General features: G+C 42.1%; 1 protein-coding gene across 1 annotated transcript; it reads left to right on the top strand.

Annotated features, from left to right (window-relative positions):
• Window positions 1-1,129: 1,129 nt before the first annotated feature.
• Window positions 1,130-13,845, top strand: LOC124045763 (COMM domain-containing protein 7-like). The gene is made up of 9 exons (XM_046365356.1): window positions 1,130-1,287; window positions 2,297-2,350; window positions 2,681-2,783; window positions 4,277-4,333; window positions 4,463-4,500; window positions 4,612-4,702; window positions 8,371-8,420; window positions 13,087-13,135; window positions 13,254-13,845. The coding sequence occupies exons 1-9, from the start codon at window positions 1,204-1,206 to the stop codon at window positions 13,328-13,330; spliced, it is 603 nt and encodes a 200-aa protein (XP_046221312.1). The 5' UTR covers window positions 1,130-1,203; the 3' UTR covers window positions 13,331-13,845.
• Window positions 13,846-19,426: the final 5,581 nt, after the last annotated feature.

Genomic DNA, 19,426 nt, shown 5'->3' on the forward strand with positions numbered 1-19,426 from the left:
TAAATGGGTGTCCTGACTCTCTATGTTCACTAAAGATCCCATAGCACTTATCGTAAGAGTAGGGGTGTTAACCCTGGTGTCATGGCTAAATTCCCAATCTGGCCCTCATACCGTCACGATCACCTAATCATCCCCAGTTTACAATTGGCTAATTCATCCCCCTCCTCTCCCCTGAAACTATTCCCCAGGTCGTTGCTGTAAATGAGAATGTGTTCTCAGCCAACTTACCTGGTAAAATAAGGGTTAGATCAAAAAAAGTGAGGTCCATACAGGTGCATCAAAACTGGGACTGAGAGAATGAAAAGCTTCTCTCTCAAGGCCATCAGACTGTTAAATAGCCATCACTAGCAAAGAGAAGCTGCTGCCTATATACACAGACTTGAAATCATTAGCCACTTGAATAAATGGAACACTAGTCACTTTAATAATGTTTACATATCTTGCATTACTCATCTCATATTCCATATACTGTATTCTACACTATTCTACTGTATCTTAGTTCATGCTGCTCTGACATTGCTTGTCCATATATTTTTATATTCTTAATCCATTTCTTTACTTGTTAGATATTGTTGCACTGTCGGAACTAGAAGCACAAAATCTATTCGCTATATCGGCAATAACATCTGCTAAACAAGTCTATGTGACAAATAACATTTGATTTGATGAATAGCCATGCCATGTCGTAAATTGTAGCGGTGAAGATTGAACAAGGTGCAACTCCCTTTGTATTGCACCTTGTTCAATCTTCACTGCTACAATTTACCACATGGCATGGCCATTCATCAAATCAAATCAAATGTGATTGGTCACATAGACTTCATTTCATTGTAATTACAGCACCATTTAAGGCCAAATCTGCTTCAATAGGCCTATGTTATCCAAGGCAAGTTATCTTTAATGCATTAGAGGTGAGGATTGTCACATTTACATTGTATTTAACTATTGACACACTTGTAACAATCCTTGAACAAATAAAGCATAAAATACTTTACAACAGATTGTGTATTTTTGAAATAAATATATTTTCAATTAGATTATTATTATTTTTTAAATAAAATTGATAGTTTTCCCGCCTTGAATGCACTGTATAGGCAAGATAAAAATATGGAATGTGCTGAGTTGAATAGCAAGATAGCTTCATTTGAGTATACCATCACGGAAGTAGCCACTAAAGTAAACATTTCCAGGCCGACAGCTATAATGTTGCAACTGCAATTTACCAAAGATACTTTACCAGATTCTGTGAGCAATGACTTTCAGAACTTGAACAAATTCAACGAACAGGTGAGCATTCAATTACTCGAAATTTTCGTTTTGAGCGTTAGATAAGAACAGTGAATTTCATGCAAATCTTAGCTGTATGCTTGTAGTCAATATAATAGACAAGCTTTGCTCAGGAACAAATGAATTGACATACCGGTAGGAGTCAAACTGTTATACAATCATGCTGTTTTTAGTATGATACAATGTCGCAAAATGAAGATAACACATTTGTGTCGACAAAGATAGACATTTGTTCCTTAGCAAAGATTGTCTATTATATTGACAAGATAGTCAAGTGACTGCTCTAACAATGGAAATACATGTCCTCAAAGATGGAAGGCAGGCGAGATCAGACTGGGCAGATACACGTGCAAAGAACAGGTCTAAGAGATAGAGGAGGACTCTTTGTATCGGTGTCATTATAGTGTCTGTGACAACATGGGCAGCGCCATTGAGGCCACCTCCATTTTATTTAAAGTATTACAATTTTTTTCTTCATTGACTGATTGCTCCCAACTCATAGGAATCCCCACCCAGTTGACTACTTTAAAATGGTGGAATCCCTAAATGGCAATGTCTATGCTAAAACGGGTTGTATCCATGAGTCCTCTATTTTTCTCTATGAAAATGGGCACAACAAGTTGCAGAAATGCTCACTTATATCAGTGCATTCGTAACAACCTAACCATTATGACATTTTTATTAGATCAAATAAGCCTCACGTAGCAAATTAGCAATTACATTTTGTTGTTGACCAAATTCAACTCTCTCATTGACCTCAATACAAAAATTCCTCACTTTGTGGGCATATTTTCATAGACAGATTTTAGGCAGAGTAAAACCTCTCACGTTGTCTCATCCTCTCTGGCCTGAGTCAACATCCCAGGTCACATGACTAGCAAGTGTCACATGATTCATAATTCCAATTAGGTCTTACCTGCCTTACATGTCAACAAAGTAGATCTGTGGCAAAATAGCAATTACTGTATTGAGGAGGCCAATAAACACATTTTAAACTGTTTCCCTGTAGCAATTCACAAGTCTGACTGAGATTCTTTTCAATTTCCTGTTGGAGCCAAAAGAGGTAAACACACCCCTGCATGAACTTATTTTTGACATTTTAGTCATTTTGCAGACGCTCTTATCCAGACCGACTTAGTCAGTGCATTCATGTTAAGACAGCTAGGTGAGAGAACCACATATCACAGTTGTAGTAATGCATGTTTTCCTCAATAAAGCCGTTATCAGCAAAGTCAGTGCAAGTAGGAAAAGTCAAGTGCTAGTTTTTATTTTTGGGGGGAGGGAGGAATAAGACTTATTTAATATATTATTTGAAGAGCTTTTTCATTCATGGTGTGCTGTGTGGACAGACAGCCACTTGACTGGTGTTTCATTCATTGTGTTGTGTATGCAGGCGGACAGGTTCTTGCATCAGCTGAGTGAGTTTGCAGGAGAGAATGGGATGAGTGCAGGCCCACTGAGGAACCTCATGAAGAGCTTCCTGCTGCTTCCCCATGGTGAGACTGACCGAGCACTCACAAATAAGCATATTTTTTAAAAACAACTTTTGTATTTAGCTTCAAATGTGTACAACATGAAATACACATACACCAAAATATTGTAAAGATTCCATCACACATCTTAGATATATGGTATATCAAGGAAAATGTCATTTTGTTCTGGTCCATACTGTTACCACCATAGAGAGCAAAAATGTAAATGCAAAATGTAACAATTTTAAAGATTTTACTGAGTTATAGTTCATATAAGGAAATCAGTCAATTTAAATAAATTAGGCCCCAATCTATGGATTTCACATGACTGGGAATACAAATATGCATCTGTTGGTCACAAAAAAAAGGTAGGGGCGTGGATCAGAAAGTCTGTCAGTATCTGGTGTGATTGTCATTTGCCCCATGCAGAGCGACATACAGTGGGGCAAAAAAGTATTTAGTCAGCCACCAATTGTGCAAGTTCTCCCACTTAAAAAGATGAGGCCTCTAATTTTCATCATAGGTACACTTCAACTATGACAGACAAAATGAGAAAAAGAAATCCAGAAAATCACATTGTAGGATTTTTAATGAATTTATTTGCAAATTATGGTGGAAAATAAGTATTTGGTCACCTACAAACAAGCAAGATTTCTGGCTCTCACAGACCTGTAACTTCTTCTTTACACATGGGTACAAATATTGTACTTTTTGGAGAAATGTCCTCTGGTCTGATGAAAAAAATATATAACTGTTTCGCCATAATGCCCATTGTTATGTTTGGAGGAAAAAGGGGGAGGCTTGCAAACCGAAGAACACCATCCCAACCGTGAAGCACGGAGGTGGCAGCATCATGTTGTGGGGGTGCTTTGCTGCAGGAGGGACTGGTGCACTTCACAAAATAGATGGCATCAGGAGGAAACAAATTATGTGGATATATTGAAGCAACATCTCAAGAGCTCAGTCAGGAAGTTAAAGCTTAGTCGCAAATGGGTCTTCCAAATGGACAATGACCCCAAGCATACTTCCAAAGTTGTGGCAAAATGGCTTAAGGACAACAAAGTCAAGGTATTGGAGTGGCAATCACAAAGACCTGACCTCAATCCTATAGAACATTTGTGGGCAGAACTGAAAAAGCGTGTCTAAGCAAGGAGGCCTACAAACCTGACTCAGTTACACAAGCTCTGTCAGGAGGAATGGGCCAAAATTCACCCAACCTATTGTGGGAAGCTTATGGAAGGCTACCTGAAACTATTGACCCAAGTTAAACAATTTAAAGGCAATGCTACCAAATACTAATTGAGTGTATGTAAACTTCTGACCCACTGGGAATGCGATGAAAGAAATGAAATCTGAAATAAATCATTCTCTCTACTACTATTCTGACATTTCACATTCTTAAAATAAAGTGGTGACCCTAACTGACCTAAGACAAGGAATTATTACTGGAATTAAATGTCAGGAATTGTGAAACTGATTTTAAATGTGTTTAAAAACGGATTTTTTTTAAATTCTAGGTTCCCTGAAGAAAAATCTGACAGAAGACCAAGTCAAAGAGGACCTTCTCACTTTAGGTCTGTTGTAATATGAAATACCATATGCTGTATGTATCAAAGCTAATTCATACTCCTGTCTCCACAGTCCTCATTATTAATGAGTTTTACAGTGTCACTGCGCAACATAGATAATGTTTTCATTTTTAGGAGTCAGTGAAGACAAGGCAGACCATTTTTCACAACAGGTATATTTGATATCATATCATCCATGCGGTGTCAGTACTCTATTTAAGTACAGTTCTGAATTGAGAAAAAAGGTAATTGATTGACTTTTTATATATATATATTTTTTTCAGTGGAGCCTCCACTACCCTGTGTTGTCCAGGCTGGCTGTAGGACAGACACTGATGGTCAACCAGCTGGTGGACATGGAGTGGAAGTTTGGTGGTAAGACTTAATCAGGGACTGACATCTTATGTCCTTCTGTAGCTCAGTTGGTAGATCATGGCGCTTGTAACGCCAGGGTAGTGGGTTCGATTCCCGGGACCACCCATACGTAGAATGTATGCACACATGACTGTAAGTCGCTTTGGATAAAAGCGTCTGCTAAATGGTATATATTATATTATTATTATTTAACAGAAGACCAGGGCCTGTAAGAACAGTAGTGCTGATCTAGGATCAGTTTAGCCTTTTAGATAATAATGAATACTTATTATATGGCCAGGATGGACCTGATCCTAGATCCGTACTCCTACTCTGAGATACTTTCCGAATAGGGGGCAAGGATAGAATTGCCATTGTAAATAACCCTCATCGTATTATAGATAGATGGATGTTGTGTGCATTTGGGATGGATGAATTACCCTATTCCTGGTCCTCTCCATGAAGGATGAGGGTGAAGGGGAGAGAGAGACAGGGGGCAATACAGAGCTTATCTTTGGAGAGGCACAGCTTTCTCTTTTCTCGTTGAGATGTACAAAGGCCACTAAATTGCTCTATACACTTGAATAGGCACGAACAGAGCCATGTATTTAGAGAGTTGGGCCAATGCAGTTTCTACATTATGATGCATTTACATGAACGCTTCTTGCTCCGGGCCAAACTCTACGCCACACCCACGGACTTTAGTTTGTTCTCCGCAATGGGTTGAGACAGAGGCAGAACACACGTGGGTAAAGCGTGGGTAAAGCAACGTTTTGAAAATGTTATTGCTTAGAGCAGTGGTTCCCTAACTTTTTATAGTCCAGTACCCCTTCAAACATTCAACCTCCAGCTGCTTACCTCCTCTAGGGTCAGCACACTCCCAAATGTTGTTTTTTGCCTTCATTGTATGCAGCTGGAGGTTGAATGTTTGAAAAGGTACGGGACTATAACACGTTTGGGAACCACTGCCTTCATTGTTAAACATAAGAATGAGTGAGTTTTTGTCACAACCCAGGTCGTGGGAAGTGACAGAGTTCTTATAGGACCAGGGCACAAATAATAATCAATAATTTTGCTCTTTATTTAGCCATTTTACATTTTAAGTCTTATTTGTTCCTCAAAAATTGTGAATAACTCAACACAGGTTAATGAGAAGGGTGTGCTTGAAAGGATGCACATAACTCTGCAATGTTGGGTTGTTTTGGAGAGATTCTCAGTCTTAAATAATTTTCCACACACATTCTGTGCCTGTATTTAGTTTTTCTGATCGTGAGGGCCGAGAATCCAATCTCGCATAGGTACGTAGTTGCAAAGAGCATCAGTGTCTTAACAGCAAGTTTTGCCAAGGCAGGATACTCTGGGCACATCCCAATCCATAAATCTGGCAGTGGCTTCTGATTTAAATGACATTTTCACAGAACCGCTTGTTACAATTTCGATGAGGTTCTCTTGTTCAGCTATCAGTAAATGGACTGGAGGCAGGCCATGGAAAGGGATAACGACTCCAGTTGTTTGTGTCGTCCTTTTCGGGAAAGTATCTGCGTGATTGCGCACCCAGCTCACTCAGGTGCTTCGCTATAGCACATTTGACAAGCTTGAGTTCATTTGCACACAAAAAATCATACAATGATGGAAGGACCTGTGTGTTGTCTTTGTTAATGCAGACAGAAAAGAGCTCCAACTTCTTAATCACAGCCTCAATTTTGTCCTGCGCATTGAATATAGTTGCAGAAAGTCCCTGTAATCCTAGATTGAGATCATTCAGGGGAGAAAAAACATCACCCTGATAGGCCAGTCGTGTGAGAAGCCCGTCATCATGCAAGCAGTCAGACACGTGAAAATGATGGTCAGTGAAAACTTTAAGCTCGGCTCTCAATTTAAAAAACATGTAAATTCTTTGCCCCTTGATAACCAGCGCACTTCCGTATGTTGTAAAAGCGTTACATGGTCGCTGCCCATATCCATTGCATAGTGCAGAAAATTAACGAGAGTTCAGGGGCCTTCCTTTAACAAGGTTATCCATTTTCACTGTAGTGTCCAAAACGTCTTTCAAGCTGTCAGGCATTCCCTTGGCAGCAAGAGCCTCTCGGTGGATGCTGCAGTGTACCCAAGTGACATTGGGAGCAACTGCTTGCACGCGCGCTACCACTCCACTATGTCTCCCTGTCATGGCTTTTGCGCCATCAGTACAGATACCAACACATCTTAACCACCAAAGTCCATTTGATGTCACAAAGTTGTCCAGTACTTTAAAAATATTCTCTCCTGTTGTCCTGGTTTCCAGTGGTTTGCGGAAGAGGATGTCTTTCTTAATTGACACCCCCACCCCCCCCCCCCCCCCCCCCCCCATAAACGGACGTATACCAGGAGCTGTGCCAGGCCCGCCACATCTGTTGACTCATCCAGCTGTGACGCATATAATTCACTGGCTTGTATGATAAGCAGTAATTGTTTCAAAACATCTCCTGCCATGTCACTGATGCGTCGTGAAACAGTGTTGTTTGATGAAGCCATTGTCTGCATAGTTTTTTTTTTTTTTTCCCCCAGCATTGTCCCAGTCATATCCGTGGCAGCAAGAACAATTAAGTCCCCCACAATAGTATGGGGCTTGCCTGTCCGAGCCACTCGGTAGCTCACCGTATAAGATGCTTCTAGTCCCTTCTTGTTAATGGTATCTGTTGCTTTTATACGTCTTACTACTCGAAAGTTGTCTTTATTCTTCCTCAAACTCCCGTGGCTTATTTTTCCCGCGAGAGTAATGGTTAATTATTTAACTAGGCTACCTGTATTTGACATCGTTTTTATTTCTCTGAACACTAGATGGTTTAATTTTATTGTTGGCAGTGAAATGAGGCTACTCAGGCGAGAGAAAAACCTCACCTAAATGTATAGCCCTGTTGAAAATATAAATGTACTGTATGAAAATGTTAAGAAATATTTTTTGTTGAAGAAAAAAAAATCACATTTTTATTTGGCGTACCCCAGACGGCATTGCGCATACCTCTGGGGAATACCCTGCTTAGAGGATCCAATCGCTGAATACTTTTTGTACAACAACCACCATCACAAACTACTTCAACGATGGCAGTCTCACTGAAGTATGTAGCAAACATAGAGCAGAGGAACCATTCCGTTTGAGTCGTCAGGCAAAATCATGTTAGCTCTCCATTAACATAGCACTGTTTAAATATTCCCCATGTTATGGAACTGAAAGTCTCAAATTAGAACAATATTCAAAATTCTAAAAGTTGACCTAACTCTCTAAATATATGTCTCTGGGCACGACAACATGAGCAGAGCATGTTATTGTGGTTTGTTGGCTTTAGACTCATTAGGTTATCTGTTGTGATTAGGTGTACAACGATACATAAAATGTTTGTGATCAGTGAGTGATCTAAACTGAAAGATTTAACAGTGGCCTAATGACTCAACCAATCAGTATTCACTATGCTAAGTAACGATTATGCTAAGTACTATACGTGAGTATGCTAAGTACAATCTTCATTTAACAAATTACTGCTCAGGCATGCCTATTATTGCTTAGGCATCTGCGCATGTCTATAATCCACGTGTCTCGAGCACTTGGCTGAAGCCAAGCTAAATGCCTCCCTCTCTTGATAGTTAAAAGTGCAGTTCAATTACAATATGGACAATAAGGCATTGTGATTGAATGTTGTCTGTCTCCATAGTGACCGTGGGGACGAGTGAACTTCAGAAAGTTGGAAACACCTTTCTACAGGTATTATTTGTTGCCATTATGATTACATATAGAATACATGTACAGTGCCTTCAGAAAATATCCATACCCCTTGACTTAATCCACATTTTATTGTGTTACAGCCTGAATTGAAAATTGATTTAAAATTGTCAAAAATCTCACCCAACTACACACAATACCCAATAATGATAGTGAAAACATGTTTTTAGAGATGTTTGCTAATTTATTGAAAATTAAATACAGACATATCTAATTTACATATGTATTTACACCCCTGAGTCAATACATGTCACCTTTGGCAGCGATTACAGCTGTGAGTCGTTCTGGAAAGTCTCTAAGAGCTTTGCACACCTGGATTGTACAATATTTGCACATTATTCTTTTTTTTCTTTTTCTTTTTAATCTTCAAGGTCTGTCAAGTTGGTTGTTGATCATTGCTAAACAGACATGTTCAAGTCTTGCCATATATTTTCAAGCTGATTTAAGTCAAAACTGTAACTAGGCCACTCATGTAACGACGTTCTTCAGTTGTAAGAAGAGAGTCAGACCGAAATGAGTAGGTTACTCATGACTTTAATGAATGAAAACGGTACATGAAATAACTGAAATACGAAAACAACAAACGAAACGTGAAACTAATTACAGCCTATCTGGTGACTACTACACAGAGACAGGTACAAACACCCACCAAAATACAACGCGAACTCAGGCTACCTAAATACGGTTCCCAATCAGAGACAACAAATCACCTGACTCCAATTGAGAATCGCCTCCGGCAGCCAAGCCTAACTAGACACACCCCTAATCAACACAATCCCAATTAATACAAACCCCAATACGAAACACAACATATAAACCCATGTCACACCCTGGCCTACCCAAACATATACCAAAAACACAAAATACAATGACCAAGGCGTGACAGAACCCCCCCCCCCCCCATAGGGAGGGTCCGGGTGGGCGGCTGTCCATGGTGGCGGTTCTGGCTCGGGACGTGGACCCCACTCCATAAATGTCCTAGTTCCTCCCCTTCGCGTCCTGGGATCATCCACCTTCTCCGCCGACCATGGCCTAATAGTCCTCACCCAGATCCCCACATAACTGAGGGGCAGCCCGGGACTGAGGGGCAGCCCGGGACTGAGGGGCAGCCCGGGACTGAGAGGAAGTCCAGTACTGAGAGGAAGCTCAGGCAGGTAGTAGGCTCCGGTAAATCCTGGCTGGCTGGTGGAACTGGATGATTCAGGTTGTCTGGCCGATCTAGAAGATCTTGGCAGACTGGCACTTCTGGCGGATCCAGGCAGACTGGCGGCGCTGGGCAGACTGGCGGCGCTGGGCAGACTGGCGGCGCTGGGCAGACTGGCGGCGCTGGGCAGACTGGCGGCGCTGGGCAGACTGGCGGCGCTGGGCAGACTGGCGGCGCTGGGCAGACTGGGAGCACTGGCGGCGCTGGGCAGACTTGGAGCACTGGCCGCGCTGGGCAGACTGGGAGCACTGGCCGCGCTGGGCAGACTGGGAGCACTGGCCGCGCTGGGCAGACTGGGAGCACTGGCCGCGCTGGGCAGACTGGGAGCACTGGCCGCGCTGGGCAGACTGGGAGCACTGGCCGCGCTGGGCAGACTGGGAGCACTGGCCGCGCTGGGCAGACTGGAGACTCCGGCAGCGCAGGAGAGTAGAAAGGCTCTGGCTGCGCTAAACAGGCGGGCGACTCCGGCAGCGCAGGAGAGGAGAAATGCTCTGGCTGCGCTAAACAGGCGGGAGACTCCGGCAGCGCAGGAGGGGAGAAAAGCGCTGGTTGCGCTGAACAGGTGAGGCGCACTGGAGGCCTGGTGCGTGGTGCTGGAACTGGTGGTACTGGATCGAGGACACGCACAGGAAGCCTGGTGCGGGGAGCTGCTACCGGAGGACTGGTGTGTAGAGGTGGCTCTGGATAGACCGGACCGTGCAGGTGCACTGGAGCTCTTGAGCACCGAGCCTGCCCAAGCTTACCTGGCTCGATGCCCACTCTAGCCCGGCCAATAGGAAGGGCTGGTATGTGCCGCAGCTGGCTCTGCACCCGCACTGGAAACACTGTGTTCTCCATAGCATAACACGGTGCCTGCCCGGTCTCTCTAGCCCAACGGTGAGCACAGGGAGTATGCGCAGGTCTCCTACCTGGCATAACTATTCTCCCTTCTAGCCCCCCCCAATAATTTTTTGAGGCTGCTTTTCCGGTTTCCAACCACGTCGCCGTGCTGCCTCCTCATACCTGCGCCTCTCCGCTTTAGCTGCGTCTATTTCTTCCGTGGGACGGCGATATTCTCCCGGCTGCGCCCAGGGTCCTTTACCGTCTAATATCATCTCCCAAGACCAGAAGTCCTGATATTGCTGTTCCTCACAATTAACAGGGAGAGTAAGCTCATGTCTGACTCCTGACTCAGCCATTCTCTCTCTTTACGCTTTCCCCCGTTACTTTTGGTTTTCGCTCTGCGTCGCCGTGTTTTCCGTTTTGACTCCATTAGCCTGTAGCCCTCTTCGCACTGCTGAAGCGAATCCCAGGTGGGCTCCTGCACTCGCTCTGGGTCGGCCGCCCACCTGTCGATTTCTTCCCACGTCGTATAATCCATGCTTCTGCTGTCCATAACGTCCTCCTTTAGCTCCTGCCTGTTCACACGGTGCTCGGTCCGTGAGTGGTGGGTGTTTCTGTAACGACGTTCATCTGTTGTAAGAAGAGAGTCAGACCGAAATGCAGCGTGTAGGTTATTCATGACTTTAATGAATGAAAACGGTACATGAAATAACTGAAATACGAAAACAACAAATGAAACGTGAAACTAATTACAGCCTATCTGGTGTCTACTACACAGAGACAGGTACAAACACCCACCAAAATACAACGCGAACTCAGGCTACCTAAATACGGTTCCCAATCAGAGACAACGAAAATCACCTGACTCCAATTGAGAATCGCCTCAGGCAGCCAAGCCTAACTAGACACACCCCTAATCAACACAATCCCAATTAATACAAACCCCAATACGAAACACAACATATAAACCCATGTCACACCCTGGCCTACCCAAACATATACCAAAAACACAAAATACAATGACCAAGGCGTGACAACTCAAGAACATTTTATGTCGTCTTGGTAAGCAACTCCTTGTGTATATTTGGCCTTGTGTTTTAGGTTATTGTCCTGCTGAAAGGTGAATTTGTTTCCCAGTGTCTGTTGGAAAGCAGACTGAACCAGGTTTTCCTATAGGATTTTTGCCTTTGCTTTATTCCATTTCTTTTTATCCTAAACTCCCTAGTCCTTGCCAATGACAAGCATACCACAACATGATGCAGCCACCACTATGCTTGAAAATATGAAGTGTGGTACTCAGTGATGTGTTGTTAAATTTGCCCCGAACATAACACTTTGTATTCAGGACAAAAAGTACATTTCTTAGCCACATTTTGGAAGTTTTACTTTAGTGCCCTATTGTAAACAGGATGCATGTTTTGGATTATTTGTATTCTGTGCATGCTTTCTTCTTTTCACTCTGTCATTTAGGTTAGTATTGTGGAGTCAGTAATCTCCACAGCCATTCAACTCTGTAACTGTTTTAATGTCACCCTTGGCCTCATGGTAAAATCCCTGAGCGGTTTCCTTCCTCTCCGACAACTGAGTTAGGAAGGACACCTGTATCTTTGTAGTGACTGGGTGTATTGACACACTGTCAAAAGTGTAAATAATAACTTCACCATGCTCAATAGTCAATGTCTGTGTATATATATATTTTTTAAACCAATCTACCAATAAGTGCCCTTTGCGAGGCATTGGGAAAACCTCCCTGGTCTTTATGGTTGAATCAATGTTTTTAATTCACTGCTCGAATGAGGGACCTTACAATTATCTGTATGTGTGGGGTAGCGAGATGAGATGGTGTTTACAATGATTTTTGAAAGACTATTATTGCAGTCCATGCAACTTATTATGTGACTTGTTAAGCACATTTTTACTCCTGAACTTAAGCTTGCCATAACAAAGAGGTTGAATACTTATTGACTCAAGACATTTTAGCTTTTCATATTTTATTAATTTGTAACTTATTCTAATAAACATAATTCCACTTTGATATTATGCAGTATTGTGTGTAGGCCAGTGACACAATCTCTATTCAATCCATTTTCAATGCAAGCTGTAATGAAACAAAATGTGGAAAAAGTCTAGGAGTGTGAGTACTTTCTGAATAGATTGACCAGGTTCTCAAATATGGCTAATATTAATCTGGATTCAGTGTGTATCTACTGTCTAGACCATAACGTAGAGGTTAAAATAAGGATGGATGGACAGTAACATTTTATTGTAAGAAGTGTGAATTATGAATGTTACAGCTTTATGGACTAACTGACTGACCGATGAAGGTGTAATAGATCGCTATGACAACAGACTTAGCCGTTAGTTTTCGTGGTCTGCCTTCCTACTTGTCAAAATTCCTGCGGACTGCTAATACTGTATTTCTCCCCTTCAGCCGCTTTAATGTGTTGACAAGTATGTCCACACACAGTGAAAGTAGCACTCTGAATGACCATAGCATGAGCATATGTTTACCACTAGCACAATATACACAATCTGTCCTCACCAATGTCTAATATTTCATAGACATTGGCACATTGCTGTTTTCTACTGCACTATTTGAAAATATATCTATGTCTCTTCCAGCTTAAGTTGGTCATCAGAAAGGGGAACTCAACTGAAAATGTCTACATGGGTGAGTCTCTAACTCGTACTGTACCCCAGTCAGTATGTAATTGGTTCACTTTGCTTATTGTTCTTGGTATCATTCACAGATTTGTTCTTTTTTTTTTTTTTTTTTTTTTTTTTTTTAGAGTTGACCCTCCCCCAGTTTTACAACTTTCTCCATGAAATGGAGAGGGCCAAAGCCAGTATGGACTGTTTCAGCTGAGCCTGATCGCCAGTAGCAAGAGCATGTACTGAATATGTGTCCTAGAGGGGCACCAGAAAACAAAAGAGGAGATGGAAGTGATTGACACTGGATGGATCCCAATTGGCACTCTTCCCTTTATAGTGAACAGGGGCAATTTGGGGCATGCATGCAGTTCAAAATAGAACATACTGAATCTGAATTAACCTTCCAGGTTCTCACATACCAAGATTTCAATATATCTTTTGTGTTATTTTGACATTTTGTCTTTTGAAATGTGCACAATTGTTTTGCAGTAGTGATTTTATGTGCATTAGTAACTGTCCGTTTGTTTTGTGAGAAAGTATTATATTGTAACCCAATGACTTTAATTCCATTGGCTGTCACGACAAGTGATGTGAGGCATACATGTCACAATTTTTTGCAATCTCATTTATATTACTGATTTGCTTAACTTTATTTTTAACAAAATCAAATGGAACATGATTCACACTTGCACTTACTTTTTTCTCTCCAAATAAAGTATTCAGATGTCGTATTGGTCTGCTGTAAGTATTCACATAATAATGAATGATTGATAGAAATTCTGAATAATATCCTCAGACAATTACACCAAGATAGTCAGTTATTACGCTGATATAGAACATACTGTCAAACTGGTTCTAATAACAGGTTTCAGTAGATAGTCCACTGACACCAATATGAGACAACAATGGGGAGCCAAATACACTGTAGAGAGAAGCATGTGAATACTAGTTGTTATTCCATCCTACTTTTATACCTTAATTAGCCAAGAAGTCACATTTAAATGTACACCCATCCATAGTTCATACTAGCATCTGGGCCTGCAACAATGATCTGTCATTTGTGGACATTCTGTATTCATTAAATGTTGTGAATAAGAGCTTGAAGCAGAAGACAACTTTAATATTGTAATCTCTACCATCCTTACCCTAACTGGAGTAAACTAACAGACAGCAATACTTCTACTTCACTCACATCTATGGTACCTGTAGTTAAATATTTATAGATGTATTCCTAATTTCCTCAGGTGCTTGATCTTTACCCACAGCGTCCACTCCACTATTCATTCTGATCTTAACTCCAACTCTTTATTTTACCTTTATTTAACTAGGCAAGTCAGTTAAGAACAAATTCTTATTTTCAACGACGGCCCTTGTCCAGGGGCAGAAAAACAGATTTTTACCTTGTCAGCTCGGGGATTCGATCTGCAACCTTTCGGTTACTAGTCCAATGCTCTAACCACTAGGCTACCTGCTGGCCTGGATTGATTTGTCAATTATTGTTTTATATGTCAGTCCATAGACCCTATGCCACGGTATTGGGACATCAAACTGTCCAACTGTCTTGAATTATATACGGTATTACTGTCAAACTTTTTGACTTTAAGTGAAACTGATACATTTAGTCAATTTTATAATTTTAACAAAAACAACCTAACACTGCCTGCATTGCTGCTTACATGGTTATTATGACAAATAGGATGTTGAGCAGAATATGTGATTTGTTTTTGGAGAAGTAAAACTTGTCTGTCTCTACTTGTCTCAGTGAATGTACAGTATATGATCTTGCATTTGTTTGTATTAAGTAACTTATCAGCCATAGGCTTTCCATGTTTAATGACAATGTCATCAATTCATTCGATTACTCATTCAGTCATGTTGGGTTTAATGTCTTCTTTATGAACACATCTTCTGTCTGACCCTACTCACTCACTCTTTCAGTTTCTCAAGTTGCTGGCCTCCTCCCAAAATCCCCCCTCTTCTCCTCTTTCACTTTTCATCCACTCTTCCCTCCCTGACAATCCCTGCATGTCGGTGCTTGTCCCAGCCAATACTAAGTCTATTCAGAAGAAGAAAGGAGGGAAATATTGGTCTCTACTTAAGTGAGCTCCAAAAGTTTTGGGACAGTGACAATTTTGTTGTTGTTTTGGCTCTGTACTCCAGCACTTTGGATTTGAAATGACACAATCACTAAGGTTATAGTGCAGACTGTCAACTTTAATTTGAGGGTATTTTCATCCATATCGGGTGAACTGTTTAGAAATTACAGCACTTTTTATACATAGTCCCCACATTTTAGGGGACCAAAAGTATTTTGATGAATTTACTTGTAGTAAAAAGTTAAGTATTTAGTTCCATATTCCTTGCACAAAATGACTACATCATGCTTGTGACTACAAATTTGTTGGATGCATTTGCTGTTTTTTGGTTGTTTCAAAATATTTTGTGCCCAATAGAAATGAATGGTAAATAATGTATTTTCGCATTTTGGAGTCGCTTCTGCATTAAATCCAATTTTATTGGTCACATACACATGGTTAGCAGATGTTATTGCAAGTGTTGCGAAATGCTTGTGCTTCTAATTCCGACAGTGCAGCAATATCTAACAAGTAATCTAACAATTCCACAATGACTACCTAATACACACATCTAAGTAAAGGAATGGAATAAGAATATATAAATATATGGATGAGCAATGACAGAGCGGCATAGGCAAGATGCAATAGATGGTATAAAATACAGTATATACATATGAGATGAGTAATGCAAGATATGTAAACATTATTAAAGTGGCATTATTAAAGTGACTAGTGACCGATTTGATTAAAGTGGCCAATGATTTCAAGTCTGTATGTAAGCAGCAGCCTCACTGTGTTAGTGATGGCTGTTTAACAGTCTGATGGCATTGAGATAGAAGCTGTTTTTCAGTCTCTCGGTCCCTGCTTTGATGTACCTGTACTGACCTCACCTTCTGGATATTAGCGGGGTGAAAAGGCAGTGGCTCGGGTGGTTGTTGTCCTTGATGATCTTTTTACATTTACATTTACATTTAAGTCATTTAGCAGACGCTCTTATCCAGAGCGACTTACAAATTTTTGGCCTTCTTGTGACATCGGGCGCTGTAGGTGTCCTGGTGGGCAGGCAGTTTGCCCCCCTGGTGATGCGTTGTGCAGACTGCACCACCCCCTGGAGAGCCCTGCGGATGTGGGCGATGCAGTTGCCGTACCAGGCGGCGATACAACCCGACAGAATGCTCTCAATTGTACATCTGTAAAAGTTTGATGGTTTTAGGTGACAAGACAAATTTCTTCTGCCTCCTGAGGTTGAAGAGGCACTGTTGCGCCTTCTTCACCACACTGTCTTTGTGAGTTAACCATTTCAGTTTGTACGCCGAGGAATTTAACTTTTCACCTGCTCCACTGCTGTCTCGTCGATGTGGATAAGGGTGTGCTCCCTCTGCTGTTTCCTGAAGTCCTGCTTTTGTTTTGTTGATGTTGAGTGAGGGGTTGTTTTCCTGGCACCACACTCCGAGAGCTCTCACCTCCTCCCTACAGGCTGTCTCGTCATTGTTGGTAATCAAGCCTATTACTGTTGTCGTCTGCAAACTTGATGATTGAGTTGGAGGCGTGCACGGCCACGCCGTCATGGGTGAACAGGGAGTACAGGAGGGGGCTGAGCACGCACCTTTGTGGGGCCCCAGTGATGAGGATCAGCGAAGTGGAGATGTTGTTTCCTACATTCCCCACTTGGACGGGCCCGTCAGGAAGTCCAGTACCCAATTGCACATGGCGGAGTTGAGACCAAGGGCCTCAAGCTTAATGATGAGTTTAGAGGGGACTATGGTGTTGAATGCTGAGCTATAGTCCATGAACAGCATTCTTACATAGGTATTCCTCTTGTCCAGATGGGATAGGGCAGTGTGGAGTGTGACGGTGATTGCACAGTCTGTGGACATATTGGAGTGTCTGTGGACCAAATGTGAATTTTACCATGATTACAGATAGTCTTGAATGAATAATGATGAGTGAGAAAGTTAGACGCAGAAATATTATACCCCCCCAAGACATGCTAACCTCTCACCATTACAACAGGGGAGGTTAGCATGTTTGGGGGGTTGTGATTTTTTTGCATCAAACTTTTTCACTGGTCATTATTCACGATTCATTCAGGATTATCCGTAGTCATGGTAGCATCTACTTTAATGCAGAAGTGTTTAGAAACATTCTATTCTTATTTATGATAAAGGTATACGAGATATATTGATGCACATGATGCAGTTTTGAAAGGGGAAAGAGGGACGATAGTTCTATTAATACCTGCATATTGTCAGAAATCTGCCTTTCTAAGAAATCCAGCTATGTCCTATTTCCAGTGTATTATATGAGGAAAACCCCTTGGCGAGAAATATCCATAATAATTCAAATGAAAGCAAACCCTTTTTTGCATGTGTGTGTGCTTGTGGGTGTGTGAGAGGGAGAATACCGTTGGTGAGTACAGCACAGAAGAGGAAGTAGAAGCTTGATTCAGGTTAGTTATTTCTCAGAACCTACTGCCATTACTTATGCCTTTTACACTTTGTTGACGTTGGTACTTTGAGCAGTTTCACAGTTGGGTGTATCCTCTGGTAAGTCCCCTGAGAGAGACGGTATCAATACAAGAGTTCAAGAACTTGCAGCTACTGTACAGCTTTCCTTTTTTCCAATGATTCTTTTTGTCAAAACATTTCTCAACTTCATGTATGTTCAACATTTCCACCAGGTTCAACACCACTCCTCTAGTTCTCATCCTGCCCCTAAATGAAATCAAATCCTATTGGTCACGTACACGTGTATAGCAGATGTTATTGTGGGTGTAGGGAAATGCTTGTGTTTCTACTTCCGACAGTGCAGTAATATCTAACAATTTCCCAATACACACAACATATGCCCAATACACACAAATCTAACTAAAATAATGGAATTAAGAATATATAAATAAATGGATGAGCAATGTCAGAGACTAAGACACAGTAGAATAGTATAGAATACAGTATAAAGATATGAGATGAGCAATGCAAGCATAATTAAAGTGACTAGTGTTCCATTTATTAAAGTGGCCAGTGATTTGAAGTCTTTGTATATAGGCAGCAGCCTCTATGTGCTAGTGTTGGCTGTTTAACAGTCTGATGGCCTTAAGATAGAAGCTATTTTTCAGTCCCTTGGTCCCAGCATGATGTGGTAATGGCCCACATCAACACCATTATCCCAGAAACCCTAGACCCACTCCAATTTGCATACCACCCCAACAGATCCACAGATGATGCAATCTCTATTGAACTCCCCACAGCCCTTTCCCACCTGGACAAAAGGAACACCCATGTGAGAATGCTGTTTATTGACTACAGCTCAGTGTTCAACACCATAGTGCCCTCAAAGCTCATCACTAAGCTAAGGATCCTGGGACTAAACACCTCCCTCTGCAACTGGATCCTGGACTTCCTGACGGGCCACCCCAGGTGGTAAGGGTAGGTAACAACACATCTGCCACGCTGATCCTCAACATGGGGGGCCCCTCAGGGGTGCTTGCTCAGCCCCCTCCTGTACTCCCTGTTCACCCATGACTTTATAACCAGGCACCACTCCGACAACATTAAGTTTGCCGACGACACAACAGTGGTAGACCTGATCACCAACAACGATGACACAGCCTATAGGGAAGTCAGAGACCTGGCCGTGTGGTGCCAGGACAACAACCTCTCCCTCAATGTGATCAAGATAAAGGAGATGATTGTGGACTTCAGGACGAGGAGGGCAGAGCACGCCCCCATTCCCTTCGACGCAGCTGTAGTGGAGCAGGTTGAGAGTTTCAAGTTCCATGGTGTCCATATCACCAACAAACTATCATGGTCCAAACACACCAGATAGTTGTGAAGAGGGCATGATAACACCTATTCCCCCTCAGGAGACTGAAAGGATTTGTCATGGATCCTCAGATCTTCAAAACGTTCTACAGCTACACCATCGAGAGCGTCCTGACTGGTTGCATCACCGCCTGGTATGGCAACTACTCGGCCTCAGACCACAAGGCACTACAGAGGGTAGTGCGTAAGGCCCAGTACATCACTGGGGCCAAGCTTCCTGCCATCCAGGACCTCTATACTAGTGTCAGAGGAAGGCCCTAAAAATTGTCAAAGAGTCCAGCCACACTAGTCATAGACTGTTCTCTCTAATACCGCACAGCAAGCGGTACTGGAGAGCCAAGTCTAGGTCCAAAAGGCTTCTTAACAGCTTCTACCCCAAGCCATAAGACTCCTGAACAGCTATTCAAATGGCTA

Source organism: Oncorhynchus gorbuscha, linkage group LG10, assembly GCF_021184085.1.
Source record: "Oncorhynchus gorbuscha isolate QuinsamMale2020 ecotype Even-year linkage group LG10, OgorEven_v1.0, whole genome shotgun sequence".
NCBI lineage: Eukaryota > Metazoa > Chordata > Actinopteri > Salmoniformes > Salmonidae > Oncorhynchus > Oncorhynchus gorbuscha.

What these genes read in the sequence shown, in the direction of transcription:
- LOC124045763 (XM_046365356.1), top strand. Translation starts at nt 1,204, where the DNA reads ATGTTGCAACTGCAATTTACCAAAGATACTTTACCAGATTCTGTGAGC. An exon ending in TCCTGTTGGAGCCAAAAGAG is followed by an intron (nt 2,351 to 2,680) that starts GTAAACACACCC and finishes TTGTGTATGCAG; the next exon opens with GCGGACAGGTTCTTGCATCA. An exon ending in CAGACCATTTTTCACAACAG is followed by an intron (nt 4,501 to 4,611) that starts GTATATTTGATA and finishes TATTTTTTTCAG; the next exon opens with TGGAGCCTCCACTACCCTGT.